Source organism: Cricetulus griseus, chromosome X (genome assembly GCF_003668045.3).
Source record: "Cricetulus griseus strain 17A/GY chromosome X, alternate assembly CriGri-PICRH-1.0, whole genome shotgun sequence".
Lineage (NCBI taxonomy): Eukaryota > Metazoa > Chordata > Mammalia > Rodentia > Cricetidae > Cricetulus > Cricetulus griseus.
This window is the reverse complement of record NC_048604.1, coordinates 67,124,394-67,148,111: the sequence shown is the minus strand read 5'-3', so window position 1 is coordinate 67,148,111 and position 23,718 is coordinate 67,124,394. Positions and strand designations below refer to the sequence as shown.

The 23,718-nt window shown below is 39.3% G+C and overlaps 1 protein-coding gene across 2 annotated transcripts in view; it reads left to right on the top strand.

Annotated features, from left to right (window-relative positions):
• The first annotated feature begins 1,060 nt into the window (after positions 1 to 1,060).
• LOC100764176 (cysteine-rich hydrophobic domain-containing protein 1) overlaps positions 1,061 to 23,718 on the top strand; it is a 38,004-nt gene continuing 15,346 nt past the window's right edge. The window contains exons 1-4 of one of the 2 annotated variants that reach the window (XM_027432955.2): positions 1,061 to 1,540; positions 8,350 to 8,404; positions 16,088 to 16,243; positions 16,741 to 17,345. In XM_027432955.2, the coding sequence (XP_027288756.1) occupies positions 1,239 to 1,540; positions 8,350 to 8,404; positions 16,088 to 16,243; positions 16,741 to 16,782 (555 nt within the window). In that variant the 5' untranslated portion in view covers positions 1,061 to 1,238 and the 3' untranslated portion in view covers positions 16,783 to 17,345. Of the gene's footprint in view, positions 1,541 to 8,349; positions 8,405 to 16,087; positions 16,244 to 16,740; positions 17,346 to 23,718 lie in introns of those variants that run through there. The other variant, XM_027432954.2, reaches the window with a different exon arrangement.

Genomic DNA, 23,718 nt, shown 5'->3' with positions numbered 1-23,718 from the left:
GATATTAATTAATATGTCTCCAAACTGGCATGCCCTCTATACACACTCTCCAGCTCCACTTCTCAAAACCCCCAATTTCTTTTTCTTCCTTCTTTCTTTTCTCCCTCCCTCTTTTTTTTTCTTTGAAGCCTATCCTGGCACTCACTCTGTAGACCAGGCTGGCCTCAAACTCACAGAGATTGGACTGCCTCTGCCTCCCTCTGCACCACACCCTCCCAGCTCTTCCTTTTTCAAGACAGGGTTTCTCTGAGTAACCCTAGCTGTCCTGAAACTAGCTCTGTAGACCAGGCTAGCCTTATGCAAAAATTCTCCTGCCTCTGCCTCCCAAGTGCTGGGTTTAAAGCCAATGCACCTGGCTTCAAATCTCCAGTTGCAAACCTGCATATTCTTATTCATAAGAAGCAACCAAAATGCATCACTCCACCCAGCCTTTCCAAGCAACTTTAGATATTATAGCTGTTTGGCTAAGAGTACATGGCTTTGGGAGTAGGAAGAGACTCCAGGTTTAAAAGCTTGTCTGTCATTTACTAGCTCCATGACCTTGCACAAATTACTTGTTCTCTTTGTATCTAGATTTCCCTTGTGTTATATTTGAGTCAACATCATAGGGTTGTGGGGAAATTAAATGAGATATGCACACAGAGCACTTAGCACAGTCTGTGACACTTAGCAAGTCCCCAAAGTGCCATTCAGCGGGAGAAATTAATAGAAAGTTTCTTCTTTTGTAAAATGTTAATAAAAATGTTTACCCTTCTCTCAGGATTGAACAACCTCTGCGTAAGAGATGGACATACGTGTACCTTGAGATATTTTGGGCAAAGTCCTAAACTCGCTTTTAGAGAATTTGCTTTCCCTCGACTGGCTGCATAGAGGTAAATATATCCCGCATTAATTAACAGGCACTAAAACGAGAACGTACGTCCCCTGCGTATGAGACTGACGTCCGAAGCGCAGGACGAAAATCAGCACCCGCAGACCGGACCTCGAGAATTCCCTGGAGTTCACCTCTACTGGCCCCCTCCCCTTGGAGCCGCGCAAGCGTACACCGAATTTACTCCCTGGTCCCTCATGCCCCCGCCTCCAACCCCCGCTCTGTCTGCCCAATACGCAGGCGCGTCTCCTGAAGTGCTTTCCCTACCCCCTCCTCTTTCTCTTCAGTCCGTTCCCCCTCCTCTCCCAGCAGCTCCGCAGGTTCAAACTCTTCTCCCGGAGAGTGGCTGCGATCGTGAGGTCACGTGATGAGCATCCTGCTGCCCAACATGGCGGAGTTCGACACCATCTCGGAGCTGGAGGAGGAAGAAGAAGAAGCAGCAACCTCGTCGTCGTCGTCGTCGTCGCCGTCGTCGTCGTCGTCGTCGGTATCTGGGCCTGATGAGGATGAGGAAGATGAGGATGAGGAAGAGGAGGAGGAAGAAGAGGAGGAGGAAGAAGAGGAGGAGGAGGAGGAGGTGCCGCCCCCGCCTCGGGTAGTGAGCGAGGAGCATCTGCGGAGATATGCCCCAGACCCTGTGTTGGTCCGCGGCGCCGGCCACATCACTGTGTAAGAGATTGGGGCCGGGGGCTTGCTGAGGCTGAGATTTGGCTACCACAGAGGAATGAGAAGGGCATAGAAGGGCCTGCCGAGTGGGGAAGGGTTGACTAAGACACACTGTTAGCAAAGGACACCTGGTCTGAATAGAGAAACCGCAGACTGAATAGGTGTAGTGTAAAAGAAGTGGGGACAATGATGCATCGACCCTGAGAAAAGAGTGAGTGTAAGGCAGGCATGGAGTTGCGGGTGGGAGAGCTAGAGGCACTGGAGTAGGGGTGATCCGCTTGTACGTGTGCTGGCAAGTGAATAGTCTCTAAACTGCAGGATGTACTAGGCTTCTGCTGCCAAGATTGATGGCTAATGGAAAACGGTGACTGCTATAACGTGTGACAAGATCTGGGCTTGGATTCTTCAAAACAAAAATGTGGTGCATTTTGTGAATAATATAAATCTTCATCCTCCCACATATTTATCCATCCATTCTTCCTAGCCCAATGCTTATGTGAATGAATATCGTCATCCTTTCTCTATTGAACGCACTACTCTGACGTTCCTTTAATATCACACCATTAGAGGTTCAGGTTGATAGGAATCTATGCAAAGTAGAAAGAGCAATGGATAGAGGGTGAGAGATCTTGGTTGTTAATCTCAATTTCCCTTCTTACTGGCCCTATGACCTTGGTCAGTTGATTCTTACTTCAGGGCTTTGGGTTCTCCATCTCCAAAATGAAGGGTTTGCAGTGCGTGGTTTCTAAGCCCTTTGGCTCTGAATAAATTAAGATACCTACAGGATATTTTGTATGCCTAAACACTGAATATGCAAACATTAAATATATAGGGAAATTGGACTTTGATGAATTGAGGATGACTTCTCTAAAACTCAATGGCTTTTTTTTTTTTACATTGAAACCCTGTATCATATTTGAGAAAATAAAGTGTGTAGGGACTTCATATCATCTTGGTTGCACAGTAAAAGAAAAATTGATCTCTGGGCTTTGGAGAGTGCTTCCTCATTTTTATTTGCTTGCATTGTAAATACTTAAAATTTTGAATATGGTGTTGTGCTCATGCTCTTAACTATGGTGTCTTCACTGCATTTTCAAAATAGGTTTGTTCCTTTCATCATGTCTCACTATCTTTAGTTTTGATCATGGCTCACCTAGTCCCTTTGACTCAATTGAGTGCTTTCGTGAAATCATACAGTATTATTAACTCTTCAATCGTGTTATCTTTTCATTTTTAACATGTTTGACTGTAATACACTTTTAAATCACTGAATGACTGTATTACCAACTATTTTTTCAATTGTGGTGGAAGGCTTTGGGGAGACTTTTAGGCCTTATTTTTGATTAGGTAATTTTAAGACAGTTTTTCTCAGTTCAGGATTTTTGCAGATAGCCTGCAATGTTCAGGTGCCAACTTGCTGCACTGTTTTACTTCCATTTCTCTTGTCACTAGGGAGACCATTATTCAAACTAATTATGATCCTGGTACCCAGGGTTCTTTTTATGCAGATTATTTTACATGACCAAACATAGAAATGGTATTTTATGCTTCGACCCATCATTTTATGTTCCAACTCCCTCCATTATTTTCTAAAATTCAAACAATGAGTACATAGCAAGGAAGCATAATTTAAGTTCTCTAAAACTTCCTTGTGGCTCCATTCTATTTGCCACACAACCAATTTTCTTGCTTCATTTAAAACACAGCACTGAGATTTGCCTCTTGCAGGTATAATTCCCTGCTGCCATCCCCCCCCACACACACACACGGTCTAAAAATTCTGGAATTGCATGTAAAGGGATAATGCTAGTAGTATCTTGGTATTAGAGAAAAGTCTGAAAAGCATAAGCCAATACTTAAATCACTAGACATGAACATAGTTTGAAAAATTGTTTATTTGTTGTATATATTTTCTTATTTAGGAAGAACATCTGATGCTAAATAGCTAACATTTTAAGAAAAGGGCTGTTTAAAAGGTTTGCTAGAAGCCAGGCATGGTGCTTTGTGCCTATGATTCCATCCTTTGGGAGACTAATACAAGAAGAGTATCATGAGTTCAAGGCCAACCTGGGTTACATAATGAGTTCGAGGGTAACCTAGGTCATATAATGAGCTTCAGGCCAGCCTGGTCTACAGAGTGAGACCCTGTCTTCTATAAAAATTTTTGGTTGGGATCTGAGACATGAATAATAACAGAACCTTCCATATGTCAAGAGAAGTAAAAATCTGAAAGAATAATCTTAATCTGATACATCTAAAATATCAAATTTTGTTTCTTTTTTTCTGATGTAGGCATGTAAAGATTGCTCTAAACTATATGTTTTATTGGGTTGGTGGGTGGGTGTGATAAAACTCAATTGTTCGTACAGGCAAGTGCTGTATCACTGAGCTGTACCCCTGGCCCTATACGTATGTGAGCGAACTTTCTTTCTTTCTTCCTTTCTTTCTTTTTCTTTTTTCTTTTTTTGGTTTTTCAAGACAGGGTTTCTCTGTGTAACATCTCTGTCCTGGAACTTGCTTTGTTTACCAGGCTGGCCTCAAACTCACAGAGATCCTCTACCTGCCCTTGCCTCTGAGTGCTGGGATTAAAGGCATGAGCCACCATTTCTTACTCTCTTGTATGTTGGCTTTATTCTCTGTTCAATCTTCATCTGTAGAAGATTTTGCTTCTATTCAAAGTTTAAAATTTGAGAGTTGTCACCATCAACTGGATTTTTTTAAGGGGAGAGTATTTTATAGCTTTTCACTATGAGTAAAAGATACAAATTTAAGGTGCTAGATATGTTTAACTTGATTCTAACTCAGATTATCTTAAACTCAACATTTTTCCTCCCCAAATGGGTTGTATTTCTAGCTGCCACATTTCTGCTGGTGAACCTAACATTCTACTCTCCCAGGATGATATTTGAAATCTTTGAGCCATTTTGACTCTTCTCCTTGAATTGCCCTATGTCTGATTTTCCCAGAATTATGTCATCATACATTTGGAAATTCGCTTAGATTTTTCATTTTCTCTATTCCTATTTGGCACCACTCTTGTTTGAGTTGCCACCACCTCCTTCTTGAATTATAGCCATAGTCTGCTGCCTCTCCTTGTTTCATTGTGCATGCTTGTGCCAAACTAATTTTCTTAAAATGCCATTTAATCGTGTCACTGTCCTGTCGCAAACCTGTACTGGGTCTTTATTAGATCTTAGTGCTCCCAGCATCAGAATTCAAGGGTCCTTACCCAGAACTCATCTCTTCTCTTCTGCTTCCATACCCTTCTCTTCTTGCCTCCTCCCAAGCAAGTTTTCTAACACAGTAGTGGTTCTTGTTAGCAGAATTTGATGGCACTGATTCTTAACCAGAGCACTTGAACTTTCATTTAGGCAAGGTTTTAAATGACTGGAAATAGTCATTTTTACAAGCATGAAAACTAGGGATATAGGGAGACAGAAAAACAAGGAAAATGATCCATCCTTCTTTGCCTCCATTTCCTATAATCCAAAAAATTGTTCCAAGAAATTAGAATGTAAGGGCATTGAAAACACTTAAAGAAAATTCAATCATTGACAACCACCAGCTTGGTCAACTTCAAACACATAATAGACTCTATATTTAATAAAGTCAATAAATGGCTTATGAGTAGTTCCCAAGTGCCTCTTTGTCTAATGCTGAAGAGTGCCACATCTTGGCTAATGCCTATCACTGATGCATCTAATGAATAGATGCATTTGTGTAAGCTCTGTAGAGCCATAGTTTTTTGTTCCTTTCTTTCTTTCTGTTTTTTGTTTTTGTTTTTTGGAAACAGGGTTTCTCTGTGTAGCCCTAGCCATCCTGGAACTCACTCTGTAGACCAGGCTGGTTTTGAACTCACAGAGATCCACCTGCTTCTGCTTCTGCTTCCTCAGTACTAGCTTTAAAGGCAGGCACCACTACTGCCTGGATGAGCCATAGTTCTTAACTTCATAGTTTGTTTATGAAACAGAGATAGTATTTATTCAGCAGCATTTCAATATATTTGTAGCTACTTAGTGAAACCCTCAGAATTAAGGTTTTTTTTTTTTGTTTGTTTGTTTTTTTTGGGGGGGAAGTAAGCACTCTTTTTGTGTCCTCAGTGTTAAAGAGAAAATATTTAGGAAAGAAATTCCTGTTATGTGAGAACAGGGTAGCTATTCCTTGTTAGCCAAAATTATGAGACTAGTGAGTCTGGTTTGCTTTCCATTATACTTTCTTGTTTGATTTTTGAGATAGATTTTCACTATGCTGTCCAGGTTAGCCTTGAACTCATTATCCTCCTGACTCATCCTAGGATTATAGGCATGTGCCAATATACCAGCTTCTTTATATTTCATGGTATGACCCTCTATACTCACAGGTTTTAAGTAAATGCAACCATTTGCAGGTCAAAATAGTAGAAGAAAAATACCATCCACATTGAACATGTATGAGCATTCTCTTATTATTCTGTAAACAATACAGTGTAGCAAACATTTGCGTAGCAGTTGTATTAGCTATTACTAGGATGATTTAAAGAATACTAAAGGATGTGCATGGGTTACATGCAAATACTATTCTGTTTCAATATAAGGAACTTGGGGCTACAGAGATGACTCAGCAGTTTAGAGCACCTGTTGCTCTTACAGAGGACCCAAATTCAGCTCCCAGTACTCATGTGGAAACTCATACCTATCAGTAACTCTAGTTCCAGGAGATCGGACACCCCTTTCTGACCTCCCTTTACTCATAAAGGATGCTTTTAAGAAGTAAAAATATACTTCCTTTACCATTTTAATATCCCTTTTATATTTTCAAAGATTAATTTTTACTCATTAAAAAAGAAAATTAGTAACTATTATTAATTTTGAGTTCTCACTACTTCTTAACTAGATAGGAACTTGGTTTTAAGCAAATCACTTAATTAATTGATTTTCAAAAATGTTTTTGAATGCTAAAATTAAAGGCTTGAATGTCAGCTTCCCTGTCCAAAAAATGGTGCTGACAATACATCTCATGGAGGCCTTTAAGACTTTGAGGTAATGTAGTTACCTAGCATAGTGTCTAGCCTGGGGAGTGCATAATTATTGGTATTGTTATCTATAACTGCTTTCCTTTCATGGAGTTCTCAACACTCCTTTTTTTGCTTACCTATCATCCTACTGATGTAAAAATGTTATTCTAATATGGAATTGTCCGACATTCAAAAATTAACCTTAGTTATCCCTACTCAGTTCAACAAGTAGATGAACAAAGGCCTATAAAATTCCTTTTGACTTTATTACATATTTATAAACATTTACATTTATTTTTATATACAAGTACTCTGTCTGCATGTATGCCTGCATTACAGAAGAGGGCATCAGATCTCATTACAGATGGTTGTGAGCTATCATGTAGTTGCTGGGAATTGAACTCAGGACCTCTGGAAGAACAGGTAGTGCTCTTAGCCGCAGAGCCACTTCTCCAGCCTCAACTTTATTGCATATTTTAGTGAATATAGTAAAAGAGTAAACCTTAGAGGCAGGCATCTCTTTTTCTCAAAATGGTTGAGCAAATGAAAAGCATTTTCAAAGGTTCTTTAACTGAAGATTTATTGGTCACAAGTTATCAAAGTATAGTTCCAAAGTCTACATTAGTGGGAAAAGAATCCTTTTCTTAAAAAAAAAAATATTTTTCTAGTCAGAGTTTCTCTGTGTAGCTTTGGAGCCTGTCCTGGAACTCGCTCTGTAGGCTAGGCTGGCCTCAGACTCACAGAGATCTTCCTGCCTCTACCTCCTGAGTGCTAGTTAAAGACATGTGCCACCAGCACCCAGGGGAAAAGAATACTTTTTAAAAAATTGTACACATGGATGAAAGTAGGAAGAATAGCATAATTAATTCATTCACACTTATTATTTATCATCCAATTCTAGCAATTTTCTACTAAAGTAGATTTTAACAGAGAAACATTTTGGTCAAAAATATAACATGGTGTCGGGGGTGCTAGAGAGGTGGCTCAGCAGTTAAGAGTGCTCTTCCAGAGGACCTGGGTTTGATTCCAAGCACCCACATGGTGGCTCACAGCCACCTGTAACTCCAATCAGTTCCAGGGGAGCCAGTACTTTTTTCTTGGCCTCCAGAAGTAACACATACCCCCCCACACACACACACAATTAAAATACAAATTAAAAACTTAAAATTATGACTGCTTGCTACTGTTAGTCTCATGGGTATAGTTAGAATTACATTTTTAGTTTTTATTACTTAAAACCATTTTTAACTTTAAATATATCTTGCTTATATTCTTCCCCTCCCTCAAGGCTTTCCAGAACTTCAAATTCTTTCTCAAAAAACAAACAAGAGCCTGGCAGTGGTGGCGAATGCCTTTAATCCTAGCACTGGGGAAGCAGAGGCAGGGGGATCTCTGTGAGTTTGAGGCCAGCCTGGTCTACAGAGAGAGTTCTAGGACAGCCAAAGCTGTTACACAGAGAAACCCTGTCTTGAAAATCAAAAACAAACAAACAAATACCCCAAACAATAACCCATATAAACAATTTTACATTGCTTTCCTTAGATTTCTTTAACTTTTAATTTGGACAAATTAGTCAAAAAATTATTTTTGTAAGTGTTAAAGTTTTATTTGGAACATATCTTTTCAGTTTAATGTTATTTTGGGGACTTAATAATGGATTTTTAAATCCATTGCTTGTTTTTTACATCATAAAGTTGTGCATATTTGGGGCATGTTTTTAAAACTGAAGGCCAAACAAAACTGCATGAATTTATAATCTATTGGAGAAAGGGTTAAATGTGCTGAATAGAATAGACTTTGTTCTGTCTTTGTTTTTAAGGTTTGGATTAAGCAACAAGTTTGATACGGAATTTCCCTCAGTTTTGACAGGGAAGGTAAGTGAGTTTGCTTTGAATTTTCCGATTCTAATGCCCTGTGTTATGGCGAATTCAATGTTATGACAAATACTTTGACTCACTGGTAATGAAGCCAAATAACAGGAGGCCTCCCTGCTTGGAAGCTGTGTTCGCAGTGACTAAACGGTGTTGCCATGACTACCAGCCTCTGGCCAGCTATTTTGTCTGATGTTTCTTAATGTCAGCCATTGTTTATTACCTGTTCAGTTTTTCCAGTGTTGCGTATTTTGCCCAGCATAGGTACCTGTAATTGTTTTCATTTAGATCTATATTTTCTAGTATTTCATTGCCAGAGTTACCTTTGTAGCTGAGTCACTATTTAAAGTGTTATTTGTCATGCATCATTTATTACAAATAAAAAGCATTGCATTTTTGGTTAGATGTTTTTCTTCCTTTTAGATTGAGTTTGTAAAATTGGACTCACAGCAATAAATGACTACCTTTCTATTTGTGGGTTTCTCTATATTCAATTGTATAGACAAGCATTCTTGCTCAAAATTCAGACTTCCCAGGATTTAAACCTATAAGTATAGATTAATGTACAGCATGATTATTATAAATAATATTGTATTATATACTAAAAATTCAACAAATGAACAGATTTCAGGTTCTATAAAAGAAACGATAACTATATATGTTAACTTGCTTGACTGTAGTAATTATTTTACTATGTATATGTATATTAAAAATATCATGTTGAGCTGCTCTGGTGGCACAGATCTGTAAACCCAGTGCTAGCATTCAAGAGGGTTATGAATGCCAGGCTAGCCTGGGTTACATAGTTAGAACTTGTCTCAAAAAAAGGTAGACATTAAGAGAGCTTCAAAGACACCTGAAGTCGATCTTTGGCATCTACACTTGCACACTGCCGGGCGTTGGTGGCGCACGCCTTTAATCCCAGCACTCGGGAGGCAGAGGCAGGCAGATCTCTGTGAGTTCGAGGCCACCCTGGTCTCCAGAGCGAGTGAGTGCCAGGATAGGCTCCAAAGCACACAGAGAAACCCTGTCTCGAAAAACCAAAAAAAAGAAAGAAAGTGCATGAACACACACACAATGAGAGAGGGGGGGAGGGAAAAAGAGAGGGGGAGGGATACTTCACCAAATGCAGCAGTAGCTTAAACTTGATGTGTTTTATAAACATTAATAATAAACATGTTCTCCAAATGTGCAAAATTAGACATGGAAATATCTCCAGCTTTAATACTAGCTTAATTTTTGGCATGTTTAAAGTTAGAGGCCTAGAAATTTCTAGAAAACGTTCAGTAAATATAGCTCTCAGGCACAAACATTATCCATTTTTTTAAATTAGCCAGTTTTGTGTGCTGAAGTAATCTTTGAATACCTTTTCACACCTTTTCATTCCTTTCCGAACTTTCTGGAACTAAACATTCCACTGACCCATAAGATACCAGGATTGTTTAAATCAGAATGGTAAGAATGGTAAGCTGTTTTTGGTATCCATTCATATAGCCTGGATGATCTGGATGGGAGCTGTTCTTGAAAACATCCATTCCTTTTTTTTCTAATCTGTGTGTCTTTTTCTGTTTTAGAAACAGAGTTTTGTTATGTATCCCAAGCTGCCTGGAACTTATTATGTAACCCAAGCTGGTCTCAAACTTATGGCAATCCTCCTGCCTCAGCTCTCTAATTGTTCTGATTACAAGCATGAGTTACCATGCCTGGCTAAAACATCTATTCTTTTCAGGTGACTATATTTATAGTAAACATACTGATATGTGGCTGTGTGTTCAAGTATGTGTTATTTGTATTCACATTTTCTCGTGTGTACATGGGTGTGCATTTGGTAACGCAGAAATGATAGTGCAATGCTTTTCTTAACGTGTGTTTGACAATGAGAAAAGCACTAAAAGTGACTCTGAAAGTCTGATGTTTGTTGGTTAGTTTTGTTGCTGTGGATGAAGCCCAGGACCTTGCTCACACTAAGTACATGCTCTACCACTGAGCTTCATCTCTAGTTCCTGGAGATGTGATTTTTAAAGTTACAAGTTTATGACATAAATTCTTTAATGGGATTTTTTTCTCCAGTAGGTACTATTTCACTGTAGTGTGGATTATTAAACCATTTCTCTAATAACTGGGGGAAGGCTTAAATAAATATGAAAAACTAAATAAAAAGGTCTTAATTCCCAACTTAATACTCCTTGTATAAATTGTCTTAAAGTGGATAACTGTAATACATAACAGAAAAGAACTACCCTTTATGAAAGTCAGTTTTTTGGCATGCCTGAGCTATTCTAAGTAGCTGGCTTGAGGTAAACAAACTTGCAGTCAATTAGGAAAATCTAAAAGGCCATTTTGTAAGTTCCACAACTCAGTATTAACTTTTTGCTTCCTTTGTGTTAATTCTTTTCCCCATTTCACTAGAGGTAAGTTCTCTTGTCATAATAGGACATGTCGTGTAGGTACGTATGTATATACACACAGAGATTCTGGTGACCGGAAAGAAGTGAGATCTTCCTCAGCGTGAAGGAAATGAAGGGCATTATGGGGAGAGCACTGTGTAGTGTTGGGAATGGTGAGCCATAAAAATTGCCCTCCTCTATTGTGATCCAATATGACAAGTGATTGCTATGCTTGTGTTCCTTACAATGAGGGAGGCAAATCAGTCCTGCTGGGCTTTGCTTCAATTTTCTTCTGAGTCTCCTACATCCTGTTATAAAATATTATGACCCTTTCCCCCACCTTCATGATGTTGTTTTTCTTTTTTCTTTCTGAGAAAGTCAAAAGGAATGACGTGTTTCTTTACAGCCTACTGTCCAGTTAAAAAGTCAGAGGCTCCCAGCCGACATTCAATACTGAAAATACTCTGTTGTATGCAAGTGAATGAGTCAACTGGTACTAGCTTGGCGTCTGCAGTTAACTAAACATTTCTCTCCATGTTTAAAGCTGAGGGTTGATTCTCATCCCGTCTCTACTTTATGACTTGTACCATTACACAATACAGCTGAGACACACACACACACACGCACGCACGCACGCACGCACGCACGCACGCACGCACGCACGCACGCACACACACACACACACACAGCCCCAAAGCCAATCCTAGCATCTTTTTAAAGTCAAAATGCAGACTGTAGTTTGTTGTGTGGGATTCTAGTGCATGCTTTTCTTTTCAATAGATTTATATTATGACCCAAAATTTGATTTTTCACTTTTAGTACCTTGAACATTTGAGTTTTTAATGTGTCTGGAGTAAGAGAGAATATCGTTAAAAGTAGAAGGTTTTGGAGACGGGAAATTGCCAAATTTGAGGAGTGTTATTTGGTTGTTTCCATTTTCAGAAACAAGCAGCAAACTGTGGGTTCTGCGGTGTGTGATTCATTTCATCCCCATGTTCACAGTCAAAGTCGGCCTTCCCTTCCCTCAGCCTTTTCCAACACTGCTCTTCCCTGCTAGAAAGAAACTTCTTTTCTAAGATTCCTTGTACACTGTTTTGTTCCTTTGGACAGATTCATTTCTTTTTTGTTTGTTTTGTTTTTTCTGGACAGGGTTTCTCTGTGCAGCCCTGGCTGTCCTGGAACTCGCTCTGTAGACCAGGCTAGTCTCGAACTCACAGAGATCCGCTAGCATCTGCCTCCCGAGTGCTGGGACTAAAGGCGTGCACCACCACCACCAGCTAGACAGATTAATTTCTATCTCTGGTTTAACTCTTTATATTTAATTTTCTCATCTGTAGTTGCATACTTGTTTTCAAATAAAAGTTTAAGTCATAATTACAAACTCTTTTTTTTAAGTACTTTCAAGGCTGGCAAGATGGCTCTGTGGGTAAAAGGTGCTTGTCACCAAGCCAGACAGCCTGAGTGCCACCAGTTGCCTGTAACTGACTCCTGCCCATTGTCCTATGTAGTCACATACACAGATAGATAAGTAAATAATTGTATGTAACCAGTACTCTCAAAATAAACAAAGCTTAAAAAAGATGACAACACTAGAATATCTCATATTGCAAAATGGTTCTTTACAGTAAGTTCTAGAAGTTAGTTTTAAAAATGGTGAGGGACTGGAGAGATGGCTCAGGGGTTAAAGAGCGCTGACTGCTCCTCAAGAGGACCCAGGTTTAATTGCCAGCACCCACATGGCAGCTCACAACTGTCTATAACTCCAGTTTCAGGGGACCCGATACCCATGGAAAAAACACCAATGTACATAAAATTTAAAAAAATAAACAAATATATAAAAAAGAATGAAAAAGAAAATGGCAAGGGCACCAGAGGTGCACTTATCCTGACAACTGGGATTTGCTTCCACGCTGCCAGCATGTGGAAGTGATTTAGCGAGGACAAGGTCTCTGGCCTGTATGGGAACGAACTTAAGGTGACAGTCTGAGTGAGCCTTCACTGAAAAAACATTCTGAAGTGAAATTGTCATCACCCTGAGGCAGAAAAGATTTTGGTTTTTTTGAAACTTATTGTCATAATAGGAAAGTAATTTTGTTATTTTTTAAAAAAAAAAAATCGTGCAGCACAGAATTACTATAGTTATAACCGGTGGGTGTTTTTGTTTTGTTTTGTTTCATTTTTTTGAAAGAGGGTGAAAGAATAAAAGATAAGATAGTAGGGAAAAGCTGTTCTCTAATCACTCCTAGACTGTGAGATAAAGGGTTGTATTTTTCAGGAGAGGTACACATAGTATTTAAGTGCTTAAAGAACACAAATGAAGACTTCTTTTTTGTTGTTTTGTTTTGTTTTGTTTTTTGAGACAGGTTTCTCTGTGGCTTTGGAGACTGTCCTGGAACTAGCTCTTGTAGACCAGGCTGGTCTAGAACTCACAGGGATCCACCTGCCTCTGCCTCCCGAGTGCTGGGACTAAAGGCATGTGCCACCAATGCCTGGCAAATGAAGACTTCTTTTGCCTGTTGTCTCACCATGAAACATGGACAACAGCTCCATTTGCAGAGTGCCTAATGTATGCTAGGTATTGTACCAAGTAGCTTTATAGCTATTACCTCATTTATTCTCAACATTTTCCTCACAGAAGGAAAGAAGATAGTAACTAGGCACCTTGTTTTTTTTTAAAGAACATCAAAGGATTACAGGAGGAGCAAGCGGTAGTGTAGGTGGAGTTTTCCTGTGCTGAGGCTGTTCCCAAATAATCAATCAGAAACTTAACAGTGATTGTAAATGCTGGGCCAATATCTCAGGCTTGTTACTAGCTCTTACATTTAAATTAACCCATATTTAGGGGCTGGAGAGATGGCTCAGCAGTTAAGAGCACTGACTGCTCTTCCAGAGGACCTGGGTTCAATTCCCAGCACCCACCTGGCAGCTCACAACTGTCTGTAACTCCAAGATCTGATACTCTCACACAGACATACATGCAGGCAAAGCATCAATGTACCTAAAATAAATCAATTTTTAAAAACAAATTAATGAACCCATATTCCTTATCTATGCTTCACCATGTAGCTTAGTACCTTTTTTTTTTTTCGGTAAAGCATGCCCATCTTGCTTCTTTGTGTCTCCCTGAGACGATGTTGACTTCCCCTTCTTCATCCCAGCATCCTTAGTTTGGTCACCCCGCATATATTTCCTGCCTGGCTACTGGCCAATTGGCGTTTTATTAAACCAATTCAAGTGTCAAATCTTTACAGTATACAAGGGAATTGTTTCACAGCATGGTAGAACATCTGCTTAGTGCGGGCTAGCACTAAAGTTCCATCCCTGGTTCTGACAAGAAGGGAGAGGAAAGAAGTAGAGGGGAAGAATATCTCTGAAAAAAAAATCAAAAGCTGACAAGTGTTGAAGTTTCCTTGTGACAATATAAAACAAACACTATCAGGGCTGAAGAAATGGCTCAGCGATTAAGAACACTGGCTGCTCTTCCAGAGGTTCTGAGTTCAATCCCCAGCAACCACATTGCAGCTCACAACCATCCATAATGGGATCTGATGCCCTCTTCTAGCATACAGGCATATATGCAGAGCACTCATAAAATACATAAATAAATAAATTTAAAAGTTAAAATAGCCGGGCATTGGTGGCGCACACCTTTAATCCCAGCACTCGGGAGGCAGAGGCAGGCGGATCTCTGTGAGTTCGAGGCCAGCCTGGTCTCCAGAGTGAGTGCCAGGATAGGCTCCAAAGCTACACAGAGAAACCCTGTCTCGAAAAACAAAACAAAACAAAAAGCTAAAATAAAGACTATCATTTTACCTCATACTGGGATTCAGAAAAACTGAATTATTTTACGTGCTATTTTCTCAGACACAGCGAGAATGTTTTCTGATTTCAATAATAAAGCATAATTCTGTTAATTTGTTTTCATATTTACCCGCAGAAATGTCAGCTCATTGGAATTCTTGGTGCACAGTAGCTGTCACTGTGTTATGTTTTTAACAGTGTAGATGGAGAATGAAGTCCATTTTCCCATGTAAACAGTTTTAAGCCCAACAGTTTCAAAACTGTTCATTGTTAGCAAAAAAAAAAAAAAAAAAAAAAAAAAATAGCTGCTTCACAGACTGTGTAATTGACTTTGTGGGTGACACAAACAGTTCTAATAGAGCTTGTCTACTTAATGTTTTAATTATGATAGTGCTGAATTGGATCTTTATAGCATCCATTAATACATGTGTGTGTGTGGATTCTAAGCCATGCCTGCTAAAAAATTTTAAAAATTCGACAAAGCCATTCCTCTAGTACAGCCTTTTATGGGGAAGAGTGAAGCTTTTTGGTTTGTGATGTCACACTTTGTAGTGGGGCTTTCATTTTACAGCTACTTATTTTTCTACCAACATCATAAGTTTTACTTTCACAACCAGATGCCAAACCTTATCCCTTGAATTTACTGTCTGCCAACTTTCTGAGTAATGCTGTATCATCTTGGTGATCCAAAACACGATTTCACCAAAAACAGACTATTTTTAGTGTACCTTTGAATCTTGTAACTTGCAAGGGGATTTTTGATATAAATCTTAACTACATGGGTCATGCTCCTGCCTTTGAATTGATTCTATCACTGTTTAAGGAGAAGCACAAACAACTACTTGCAGGGACGGAGTTAATAACCAGAAATGTTAAATTTGTATAAAGACTTTTCAACCTTTAAAACTCAGAGTGGTTATGAATCTGATGTATGCTGAATACTAACAGACTGCTTTAAACATAATTGCCAGATATTATCGCTTGTTAATGTATTTCCCTGCTATCAGCAGCAAGTTTAACTATTATATTGCAGATCTGCCAGAAAGAAAAGGTGTTAAGGGTTTATTTCAAAGTAATTCAAGATTATTATCAATACCTAATTTTAATTCCACCTCCTCAAGTTAGTGGTTTGGTTTTTGTTCTTGTCTTATGCTTCTAACCATATCTCAGGTCTCAGTCGGGGTGCCTGAAGACTGTGAGCACCATTGCCGTAACAAGAATGCTTGATAACAAAAATGCCTGATGGTTTTCCCTTACTTTCAGCCGTGTTGGTTTCTGTTGATTGTTGGTCATTTCAGAGTATTGTGGATATTACATGAAGTTCTTCAAGGATGAAATTATATTGTTTCACTCGCTGATGTCTTCCAAGAGTATGTAATACAGATTTATGGAGAGATTATATTGAGACATTGAAGTATTTCTGATAAGATATTTTCCTTAGGACTGGGGCTAGTGGGAAGCTGTCCACAAACTCATTAAGTTAGTCCCTGTGTTTTAGGTGGCTCCAGAAGAATTTAAGACCAGCATTGGCCGTGTGAACTCATGTCTGAAAAAGGCTCTCCCAGTCAATGTGAAATGGCTGCTGTGTGGATGTCTCTGCTGCTGCTGCACCCTGGGGTGCAGCCTGTGGCCTGTTATTTGTCTCAACAAAAGAGTGAGTATAACCAGCCTATTATATAATAATAAAAAGAGCTGCCATTTATTTAACACTTACTATATGTTAGAACTGTTTCCATTTACTTTACATGATTTATTTAATTCCCAAAACAATGCTGTCCTTAATTTTTTTGTACTTTCTTACTTTTTTTTTTTTTTTTTTTTGGTTTTTCGGGTTTCTTGAGACATGATTTCTCTGTGGCTTTGTAGGCTGTTCTGGAACTAGCTCTTGTAGACTAAGCTGGTCTCGAACTCACAGAGATCCACCTGCCTCTGCCTCCTGAGTGCTGGGATTAAAGGCGTGCGCCCAGCTAGTTTCTCACTTTTATTTATGACAAATATTCCCCCATGTCTTCTGGTTCTTTGAGATAATTCCACCTGCCTTAGCCAGTTGGAGAATAGAATCATCTGACTCGCCCATCCTGCGAATGGCCCCGCAGATAGCATAGGTTTTAAACTGACCATTAAACCGGCCCGTGCACCTGTCAACCTCAGGCACATTCATCTGGATGGATGCGTGGTCCTTGGCGCCAATGATGAGGTTTCTCGCGGAGCATTTCCGCAACACGTACAGGTCCACGAACTCACCGGCGTCGTTCTACATATCAAGACCGTGCCTGCTCTCCAGGCCAGCAAAGCGCAGAAAGCTGCCATCCTTATTTGAAAGCTAGAGAAACTCTGGGAAGAGAGAGTAAGCCACTTGTTCAGCCTTTATCAATACTTTATCACTTAATATGAGTTTTTACCACTTGAAATAAGTGCAATAAAATTGAATGTGCTCAAGTAATATATATGGGTTAATTTCAAAAAAAAAAGAAAAAGAAAAAGAAAAAGAAAAAAGAAAACCTAAACGGATGACTTAACTAGTTCTGAGCTACAGGTGTACCAGGAGAGCATCCTTGGATCTCCGAAGCCAATCAAAAGAACCAGCAATCCTCCAAGGTGGCGAAAGCCATTAGCTTTGGACATGTTACAATAACATTCCAAAATGACCTTCCTATTTGTGTCATGAATTTAGGACGCTGCCTTAATTTTGTCATCTTTAAAATTATATTTTGGGGGGCTGGAGAGAGTCAGAGGTTAAGAGCACTGACTGCTCTTCCAGAGGTCCTGAGTTCAATTCCCAGCAACCACATGGTGGCTCACAACCATCTGTTATGAGATCTGGTGCCCTCTTCTAGTGTGCAGATATACATGGAAGCAGAATGTTGTATGCATAATAAATAAGTAAAATCTTTAAAAAAATAAAATAAAATAATTATATTTTTATTTCAGGACTGTTTTCCTCAGTGGGAAACATCTTTGAAAAATCTGAATAATGGGATAGGAATATAGCTCATTGTTTGAGTGCTTGCCCAGCCCATATGAGGCCCTAAGTTCAGTTCTCAGAAATGGAAAAAAATGGGAGTAAAGAACCTGGAGAGATGGATAAGAGCACTTTCTGTGCAAGTATGAGGACCTGAATTTGAATCCAGCATCCATGTCAAAAGCCAGGCAAGGGTGGAGACAGGCTCACTGGGGCTTGCTGGCCTGATGCCTACCTGTGGATTGAACAAGAGACTCTGTGTCAAGGAATAGAAGGAGGTAGAGCAGGACATCCTTCTCTGACCTCCACAAGCTCACACAAGTACATGCATGTACACACACACACACACACACACACACACACACACACACACACACACATTAAATTATAAGTTCTTTCCCTAGTACCTACTGATGCTTTCTTTAAACTAAAGCAGATGTACCATTATAAATTGAAAATATTCTCAAGAAATACCCATTTTATCTTACATTTTCTCTTAAGCTATTTCATGATTACTTCAAAAAGACAGATAATAAAACCCTGGCAACTTTATGACTTTTTTCTTTTTTTGGTTTTTCCAGACAGGGTTTCTCTGTGAAACAGTCTTAGCTGAACTGGAACTCACTCTGTAGACCAGGCTGGCCTAGAACTCACAGAGATCCACCTGTCTTTGCCTCCCGAGTGCTGGGATTAAAGGTGTGCACCACCGGTACCACCCAGCTAATTTTAGGACTTTTTTTTCCTTAACCTAGAGTGTTGTGCATGGTAGGCAGTCATACCCCTGAATCATAGCCCCAGCCCTTGTTTTTATTTTAAGACAGGGTCCCATTAAGTTACCCAGACTGATTTTTTTTTTTTGAGGCATGGTCTCAAAGTGTAGTCCTGGCTAGTGTGGAACTCACTGTATAGTCCAGAGTGATCCTGGACTCACAGAGATCTGTCTGCATCTTCCTTTGCTTCCTGAGTGCTGGGGTTAAAGAGTCACACTACTATGCACCTGGCCAGGGCTGATCTTAAACTTCCTCTGTAACTGAGACAGGCCTTGAGCTCCTTCCTGGTCTTTCTGCTTCAGTATCCTTAGCAACTGGGATTATAGGCGTGCGTCACCAAGTCCAGCTCCCCTAAGCCTTTTGAATGGAAAAATTAAACACTTTTCTGATTCCCTGGTGGTTATTAAAACCACCAGTAGATCAGAGCTTTGCTTTAAATACAGTTTAATTTGTTTGTCAAAGCAAGTATAGTATTTTCAATTGGCTTTCTATAAGTTTAAAAAGGCTGATAGCATAATTTTTTGGTTTTTTTGTTGCAGCATAAATTTTTAATTGTATCTTTTACAAGTTACAATCAATAACGTCTCCCCCATTATTTTAAAGCCTCGGTGTGAATGAATCATGATTTGGGTTTCCCATCACATAAACATAGCCAGTCTCAATTACTTAGAAACAAGGTTTTTGGTTTTATTGTTATCAAGAATATTTTTCCTCTGTGATTTATGTTTTTTTTTCTATCTCAATACCTGCACCACAGGGCTTGAAACAAACATTTTAATCCAATCATGTGTTTCTGCTATGAGTATTTCTAGTAGAATATTCATTGAACGCTGAGATGATGTTGATTCTCTGCTATCGTTCTTTCTGTGGTTGCTTTGGTAAACTAAGCCTTACACTGGGACCAGCAGGATGGCTCAGCTAGTGAAGGTGATTGGTGGCAAGCCTGATAACCTCAGTTCAATCTCCAGACCCACATGGTAGAGAGGGAACCAACTTCCACATACTGTCTCTGACCTAAACATGCATGGCTCTGAAATTTGAATTTAGTTCATCTGGAAGAGCAGTAGACTCTTTTAAACTCTGAACCATCTCTCAAGCCCCATAAATGATCATTTTTTTAAACTGTAAGGTATGTGTGTGAAAGAGAGAGAGAGTGAGTGTGTGTGTGTGTGTGTGAGAGAGAGAGAGAGAGGAGGGGGAAGGAGAGGGGGAGAGAGAGTATGCATACATGTGGAGGTCAAAAACAGCATGTGGGAAAAAACAAGGATATCAGGTTCCAGTCCCTAGGGATCTGAATATTTATTCTGGGGCCATGGGCACCCTCACAAGTGTGGCATACACACACACACACACACACACACACACACACACACACACACACACACACACACACACGGGAGGGGGGTCGGGGGGAGGGAGAGAGAGAGAGAGACTTTTTCAGTAGAGTACTTACTCTGCATGCACAAAGCCCTAAATTCAATCACCAGCACAACATAACCTAGCACTTCAGGTAAAAGCAGTAGGAACAGGGTTCAAGGCTATCCTTGGCTACATACTGAATTTGAGGCCATCCTGGACTATGTGAGACCCTGTCTAAAAAGGTCCTTTAGTGTAGATTTATGAACCATTACCCCAAGAGCCAAACCACTATTTAGAATAATTATCAGCATTTAAAATTAGAATACTGAAATCAGAGATAGAGATCAGTGAGACAGCTCTTGGCTAGAGTGTGTGAACTCCTAGATTCTATCTCTAGCACCTCATTAATTAATTAACTAATTTTTAAAAGAAAATGTGTTATCCAGCCAGCTTCTAAAAGCTAGAGATCTGAGAGCTAACTGTAACCAGGTAGGGATGTGGGTCCAGTGAGTTTCGACTTAACCCCCCCTTACTATTGTAGAATTACCTAATTCTCACCTTAGTGTGGCCATGGAAGCCACTATGGTTTCATATTCAGCCTGAGGCTTGGTCGTGCCACCACCCTTACATATGAAGATACTTTAAACAGTTCCCCTTTTTTACTTTGAGCCTTGATAAATTGAGATGGCTATTTCGAAGGGGGGGGTCTATTCTCATATTCTCATCATACAAACATGATGATGTTTTATGAAGTAGAGCTTGTAATTACCATCATACTTGCTTCTGTGTTTGTGTTGAGTTTTTTTTTAAGTATTTTAAAAGAGAGAGAATAAAAATGAAAGCCCTACCCACACATCATGTCATATAGAAAAGGAATCAGGCTTTGTTGTGAAAGACAGTTCTATCTACAGGCTATATTCAAGCATTTTATTTGTGTCTTTCACAGAGTACATTGTGCTCTTGTGCAAAGAAGACATGAGGGTATGCTATACAGTGTTTTAACTTAGATGTAGCCTATCTTTGAACCTTTCGGGGGTGTTTTTTGTTTGTTTGTTTTTTGGAGACCATGTCTCCTATCCCAGGCTGGCCTGGGACTAACTAGGTAGGTGAGTGTGGCCTTGATCCTGCATCCACCTTCTGAATGCTAAGATTATATGCTACTATAGTGCTAATAAACTTAGTTTATATAGTGCTGGGAATTGAAGCCCGGGCTTTAAGTCCATGCTGGGCAAAGACTATACCAACTAAGTTACATCCATAGCTCCAGACACTATCTTTTATCTTCTTCAGAACTTGGGTCATTTGCCTATAGCTATATGTAAGAAAATAATTGTGTTTCTAACAGATAAATAATACTAAAGGCTAATGAGTGTACTCCCCCACCCCCTTTTTCATCAGCTTTACAGGCTAACAGCTGTACTCCATAAGATTTTGTTTTTATGTTTTGAGATGGCCTTTTTTTTTTTTTTTTCGAGATAGGGTTTCTCTGTGTAGCTTTGGAACCTGTCCTGGAGCTCACTCTGGAGACCAGGCTGGTCTCGAACTCACAGAGATCCTCCTGCCTCTGCCACCCAAGTGCTGGCATTAAAGGCGTGCACCACCATGCTCAGCTGTGTGTAAGATTTTCATCTGTTTTCTTAAGGACAGGAGTTAATGCTGAGCTACCATGATACATAGTCAATTGGAGAATCACCCATCCAGTAATTTTTCCAATACTTTTTTGAGAAAGAATTTACATACCATGAAACTTACTCATATTAAGATGAACCATGCAGCTGGAGTGATGGCTCAGCAGTTAAGAGTACACTGGCTGCTCTTCCTGAGGACCCAGGTTCAATTCCTGGCAATGACATGGTGGCTCACAACCCTCTGTAATGGGATCTGGTGCCCTCTTCTGTTGTGCAGGCATATATGCAGACAGAGCACTCATATATGTAAAATACATAAATAAATATATAAATCTTTTTTTAAAAGATGAATCATTTAGTTTGATATATTTACAAATAGTGCTGCATGACCGTTGCTACACAGTATAACTTTAGAACATTTCCTTCGCCTTTAAAAGGAAATATTTTTTTATTAGTTCAAATTAGGAACAAGCTTGCTTCACACGTCAATCCCTTCTCCCTCTCCCTTTCCCAATCCCTCTCCTTCCCCTCCCCCCACCCCATCCCCCCTCTACCCCCTGGGCAGGGTAGGGTAAAAGGAACTCTTAGGACCATTTGTAGTGACTTCAGATTTCTCTCTAGTGCCCCTCCCAATCCCAAGCAAGTATAATCTACTTTCCCTCTCACATTTCCTTTATATTACTTTACATTTTTTATATTTATATTTTGTAAATATGAAATTATATTTAAATTATACATTCCATATTATATTTTAAATATTTATATTTACTTTTTCAATTTATATTTCCTTTATATTTCTATATATTACTTCATGGCTATCTTGGAAACCAAGAATAATGAGTTTTATTGGCTAGAAACACATACAAAGACTGCCTGTGAAGCCATTAAAACCATTAACAGTGTCATATAGCCATCACCATTAATGCAATTCCAGAACTTTTTCATTGTCCCCAAGGAAAAACCCCATATCCATTAAGTAGTCATTCTTCATTTCCCTCCACCTGAGGAAGTTAAGAAGCACTCCCTCCTCTATCTTTCAGAAGAGTTTTAAAAGGATTAATATTAATTCTTAAATATACTTGGGAGAATGTAGTAGAAAAGCCTGGGGATTTACTGTTTTGGCAAGGGTTTGATTGGCATTCACTCTCCTGACTTGGCTTAGTCAGATTTACTCAGGCTTGTTGAGATTTTTATTTCTTTATATTATTTTTTTGTTTACATCTCAACCAAAGTTTCCCATCCTCCTTTTCTCCTCGTTCCTCCCCAGATTATGTATTTCTATTTGAGTCAACTCTCGGAATTTGTTCCCTTTGTCTGGGTTATCTAGTTCATCTGCATAGCACTCTTCTGAGTATACACTCCTGTTCTTCATTCCTGTAAGGTTGATTGGAAAGTTTATGGCTTAGTCATTTGAGTCTTGTCTTGCAGCTAGAAGTTTGGCATATTTGTCAGTATTTTCAAAGGCCAGACCTTCTGGTGTTTTGTTTGTTCCTATTCTTTTTTTTTTTTTTTTTTTGGTCTTTCTTCTGCTGCCTTTGGATTTAATTTGCTCTCTTTTCTAATTCCTTAAGGTGTGAGTTAAGTTATTGATTTGAGGCCAGCCTTCTTTCTTCTCACAGACATGTATAGTTCCTTTTCCTTCTAAGCATTGCTTTAGTTGCAGCCTCTTAAGTTTAGCATGTAGTAGTTTGTTTCCACTCAGTATTTTCTGGTTTGCTTGTGGGTTCTTTGGGCTATTGAGTCATTGCTTCAGGGTATGGTATTTAATTTCTTCCTTTGTGAATTTCTTTGTTGAGCTGAATAGTTGTTTTATGCATTATTGAAAGTAGGATATCAAAGTCTCTACTATTGTAGAATAGTACACTACTTACCTTAGTGTATCAGTTTGGATTTGGGGGGGGTGGTTTCTCTGTGTAGCAGCTCTGGCTGTCATGGAACTCACTTTGTAGACCAGGCTGGCCTTGAACTCACTGACATCTGCCACACCCAGCCATGTAGTAAATTTTTAAATATACTCTTCAGTTTGTTGTTCATTACATATATGTTTATAATAGTTAAGTCTTCTTGATAGATTTATCATCTAATTTATCAACTTATTAGTGACTGAATGTTTATGTCTTCACCAAATTCATTATGTTGAAGTCCTAACCCCGAAGGGTGGAGTATTTATGAGATTTTTGAGATTTATTAGATTATCCTTATATAAAAAGACCAAAGAGTTCTCTCTTCCCATCCTGTACCCACTTTGCCTCTCCATCACCACCTCTGTCTCCCCTTCTTATAGAAAGTGCTGCAAGGTCTCAGCACTGTAGCAAGCAACCCCTCACTAGAACTCAACTATGCTGGCTTCTTTTTTTAATACTTTATTTAACTTTATTTAATGTGCATTGGCGTAAGGAAACCAGATCCT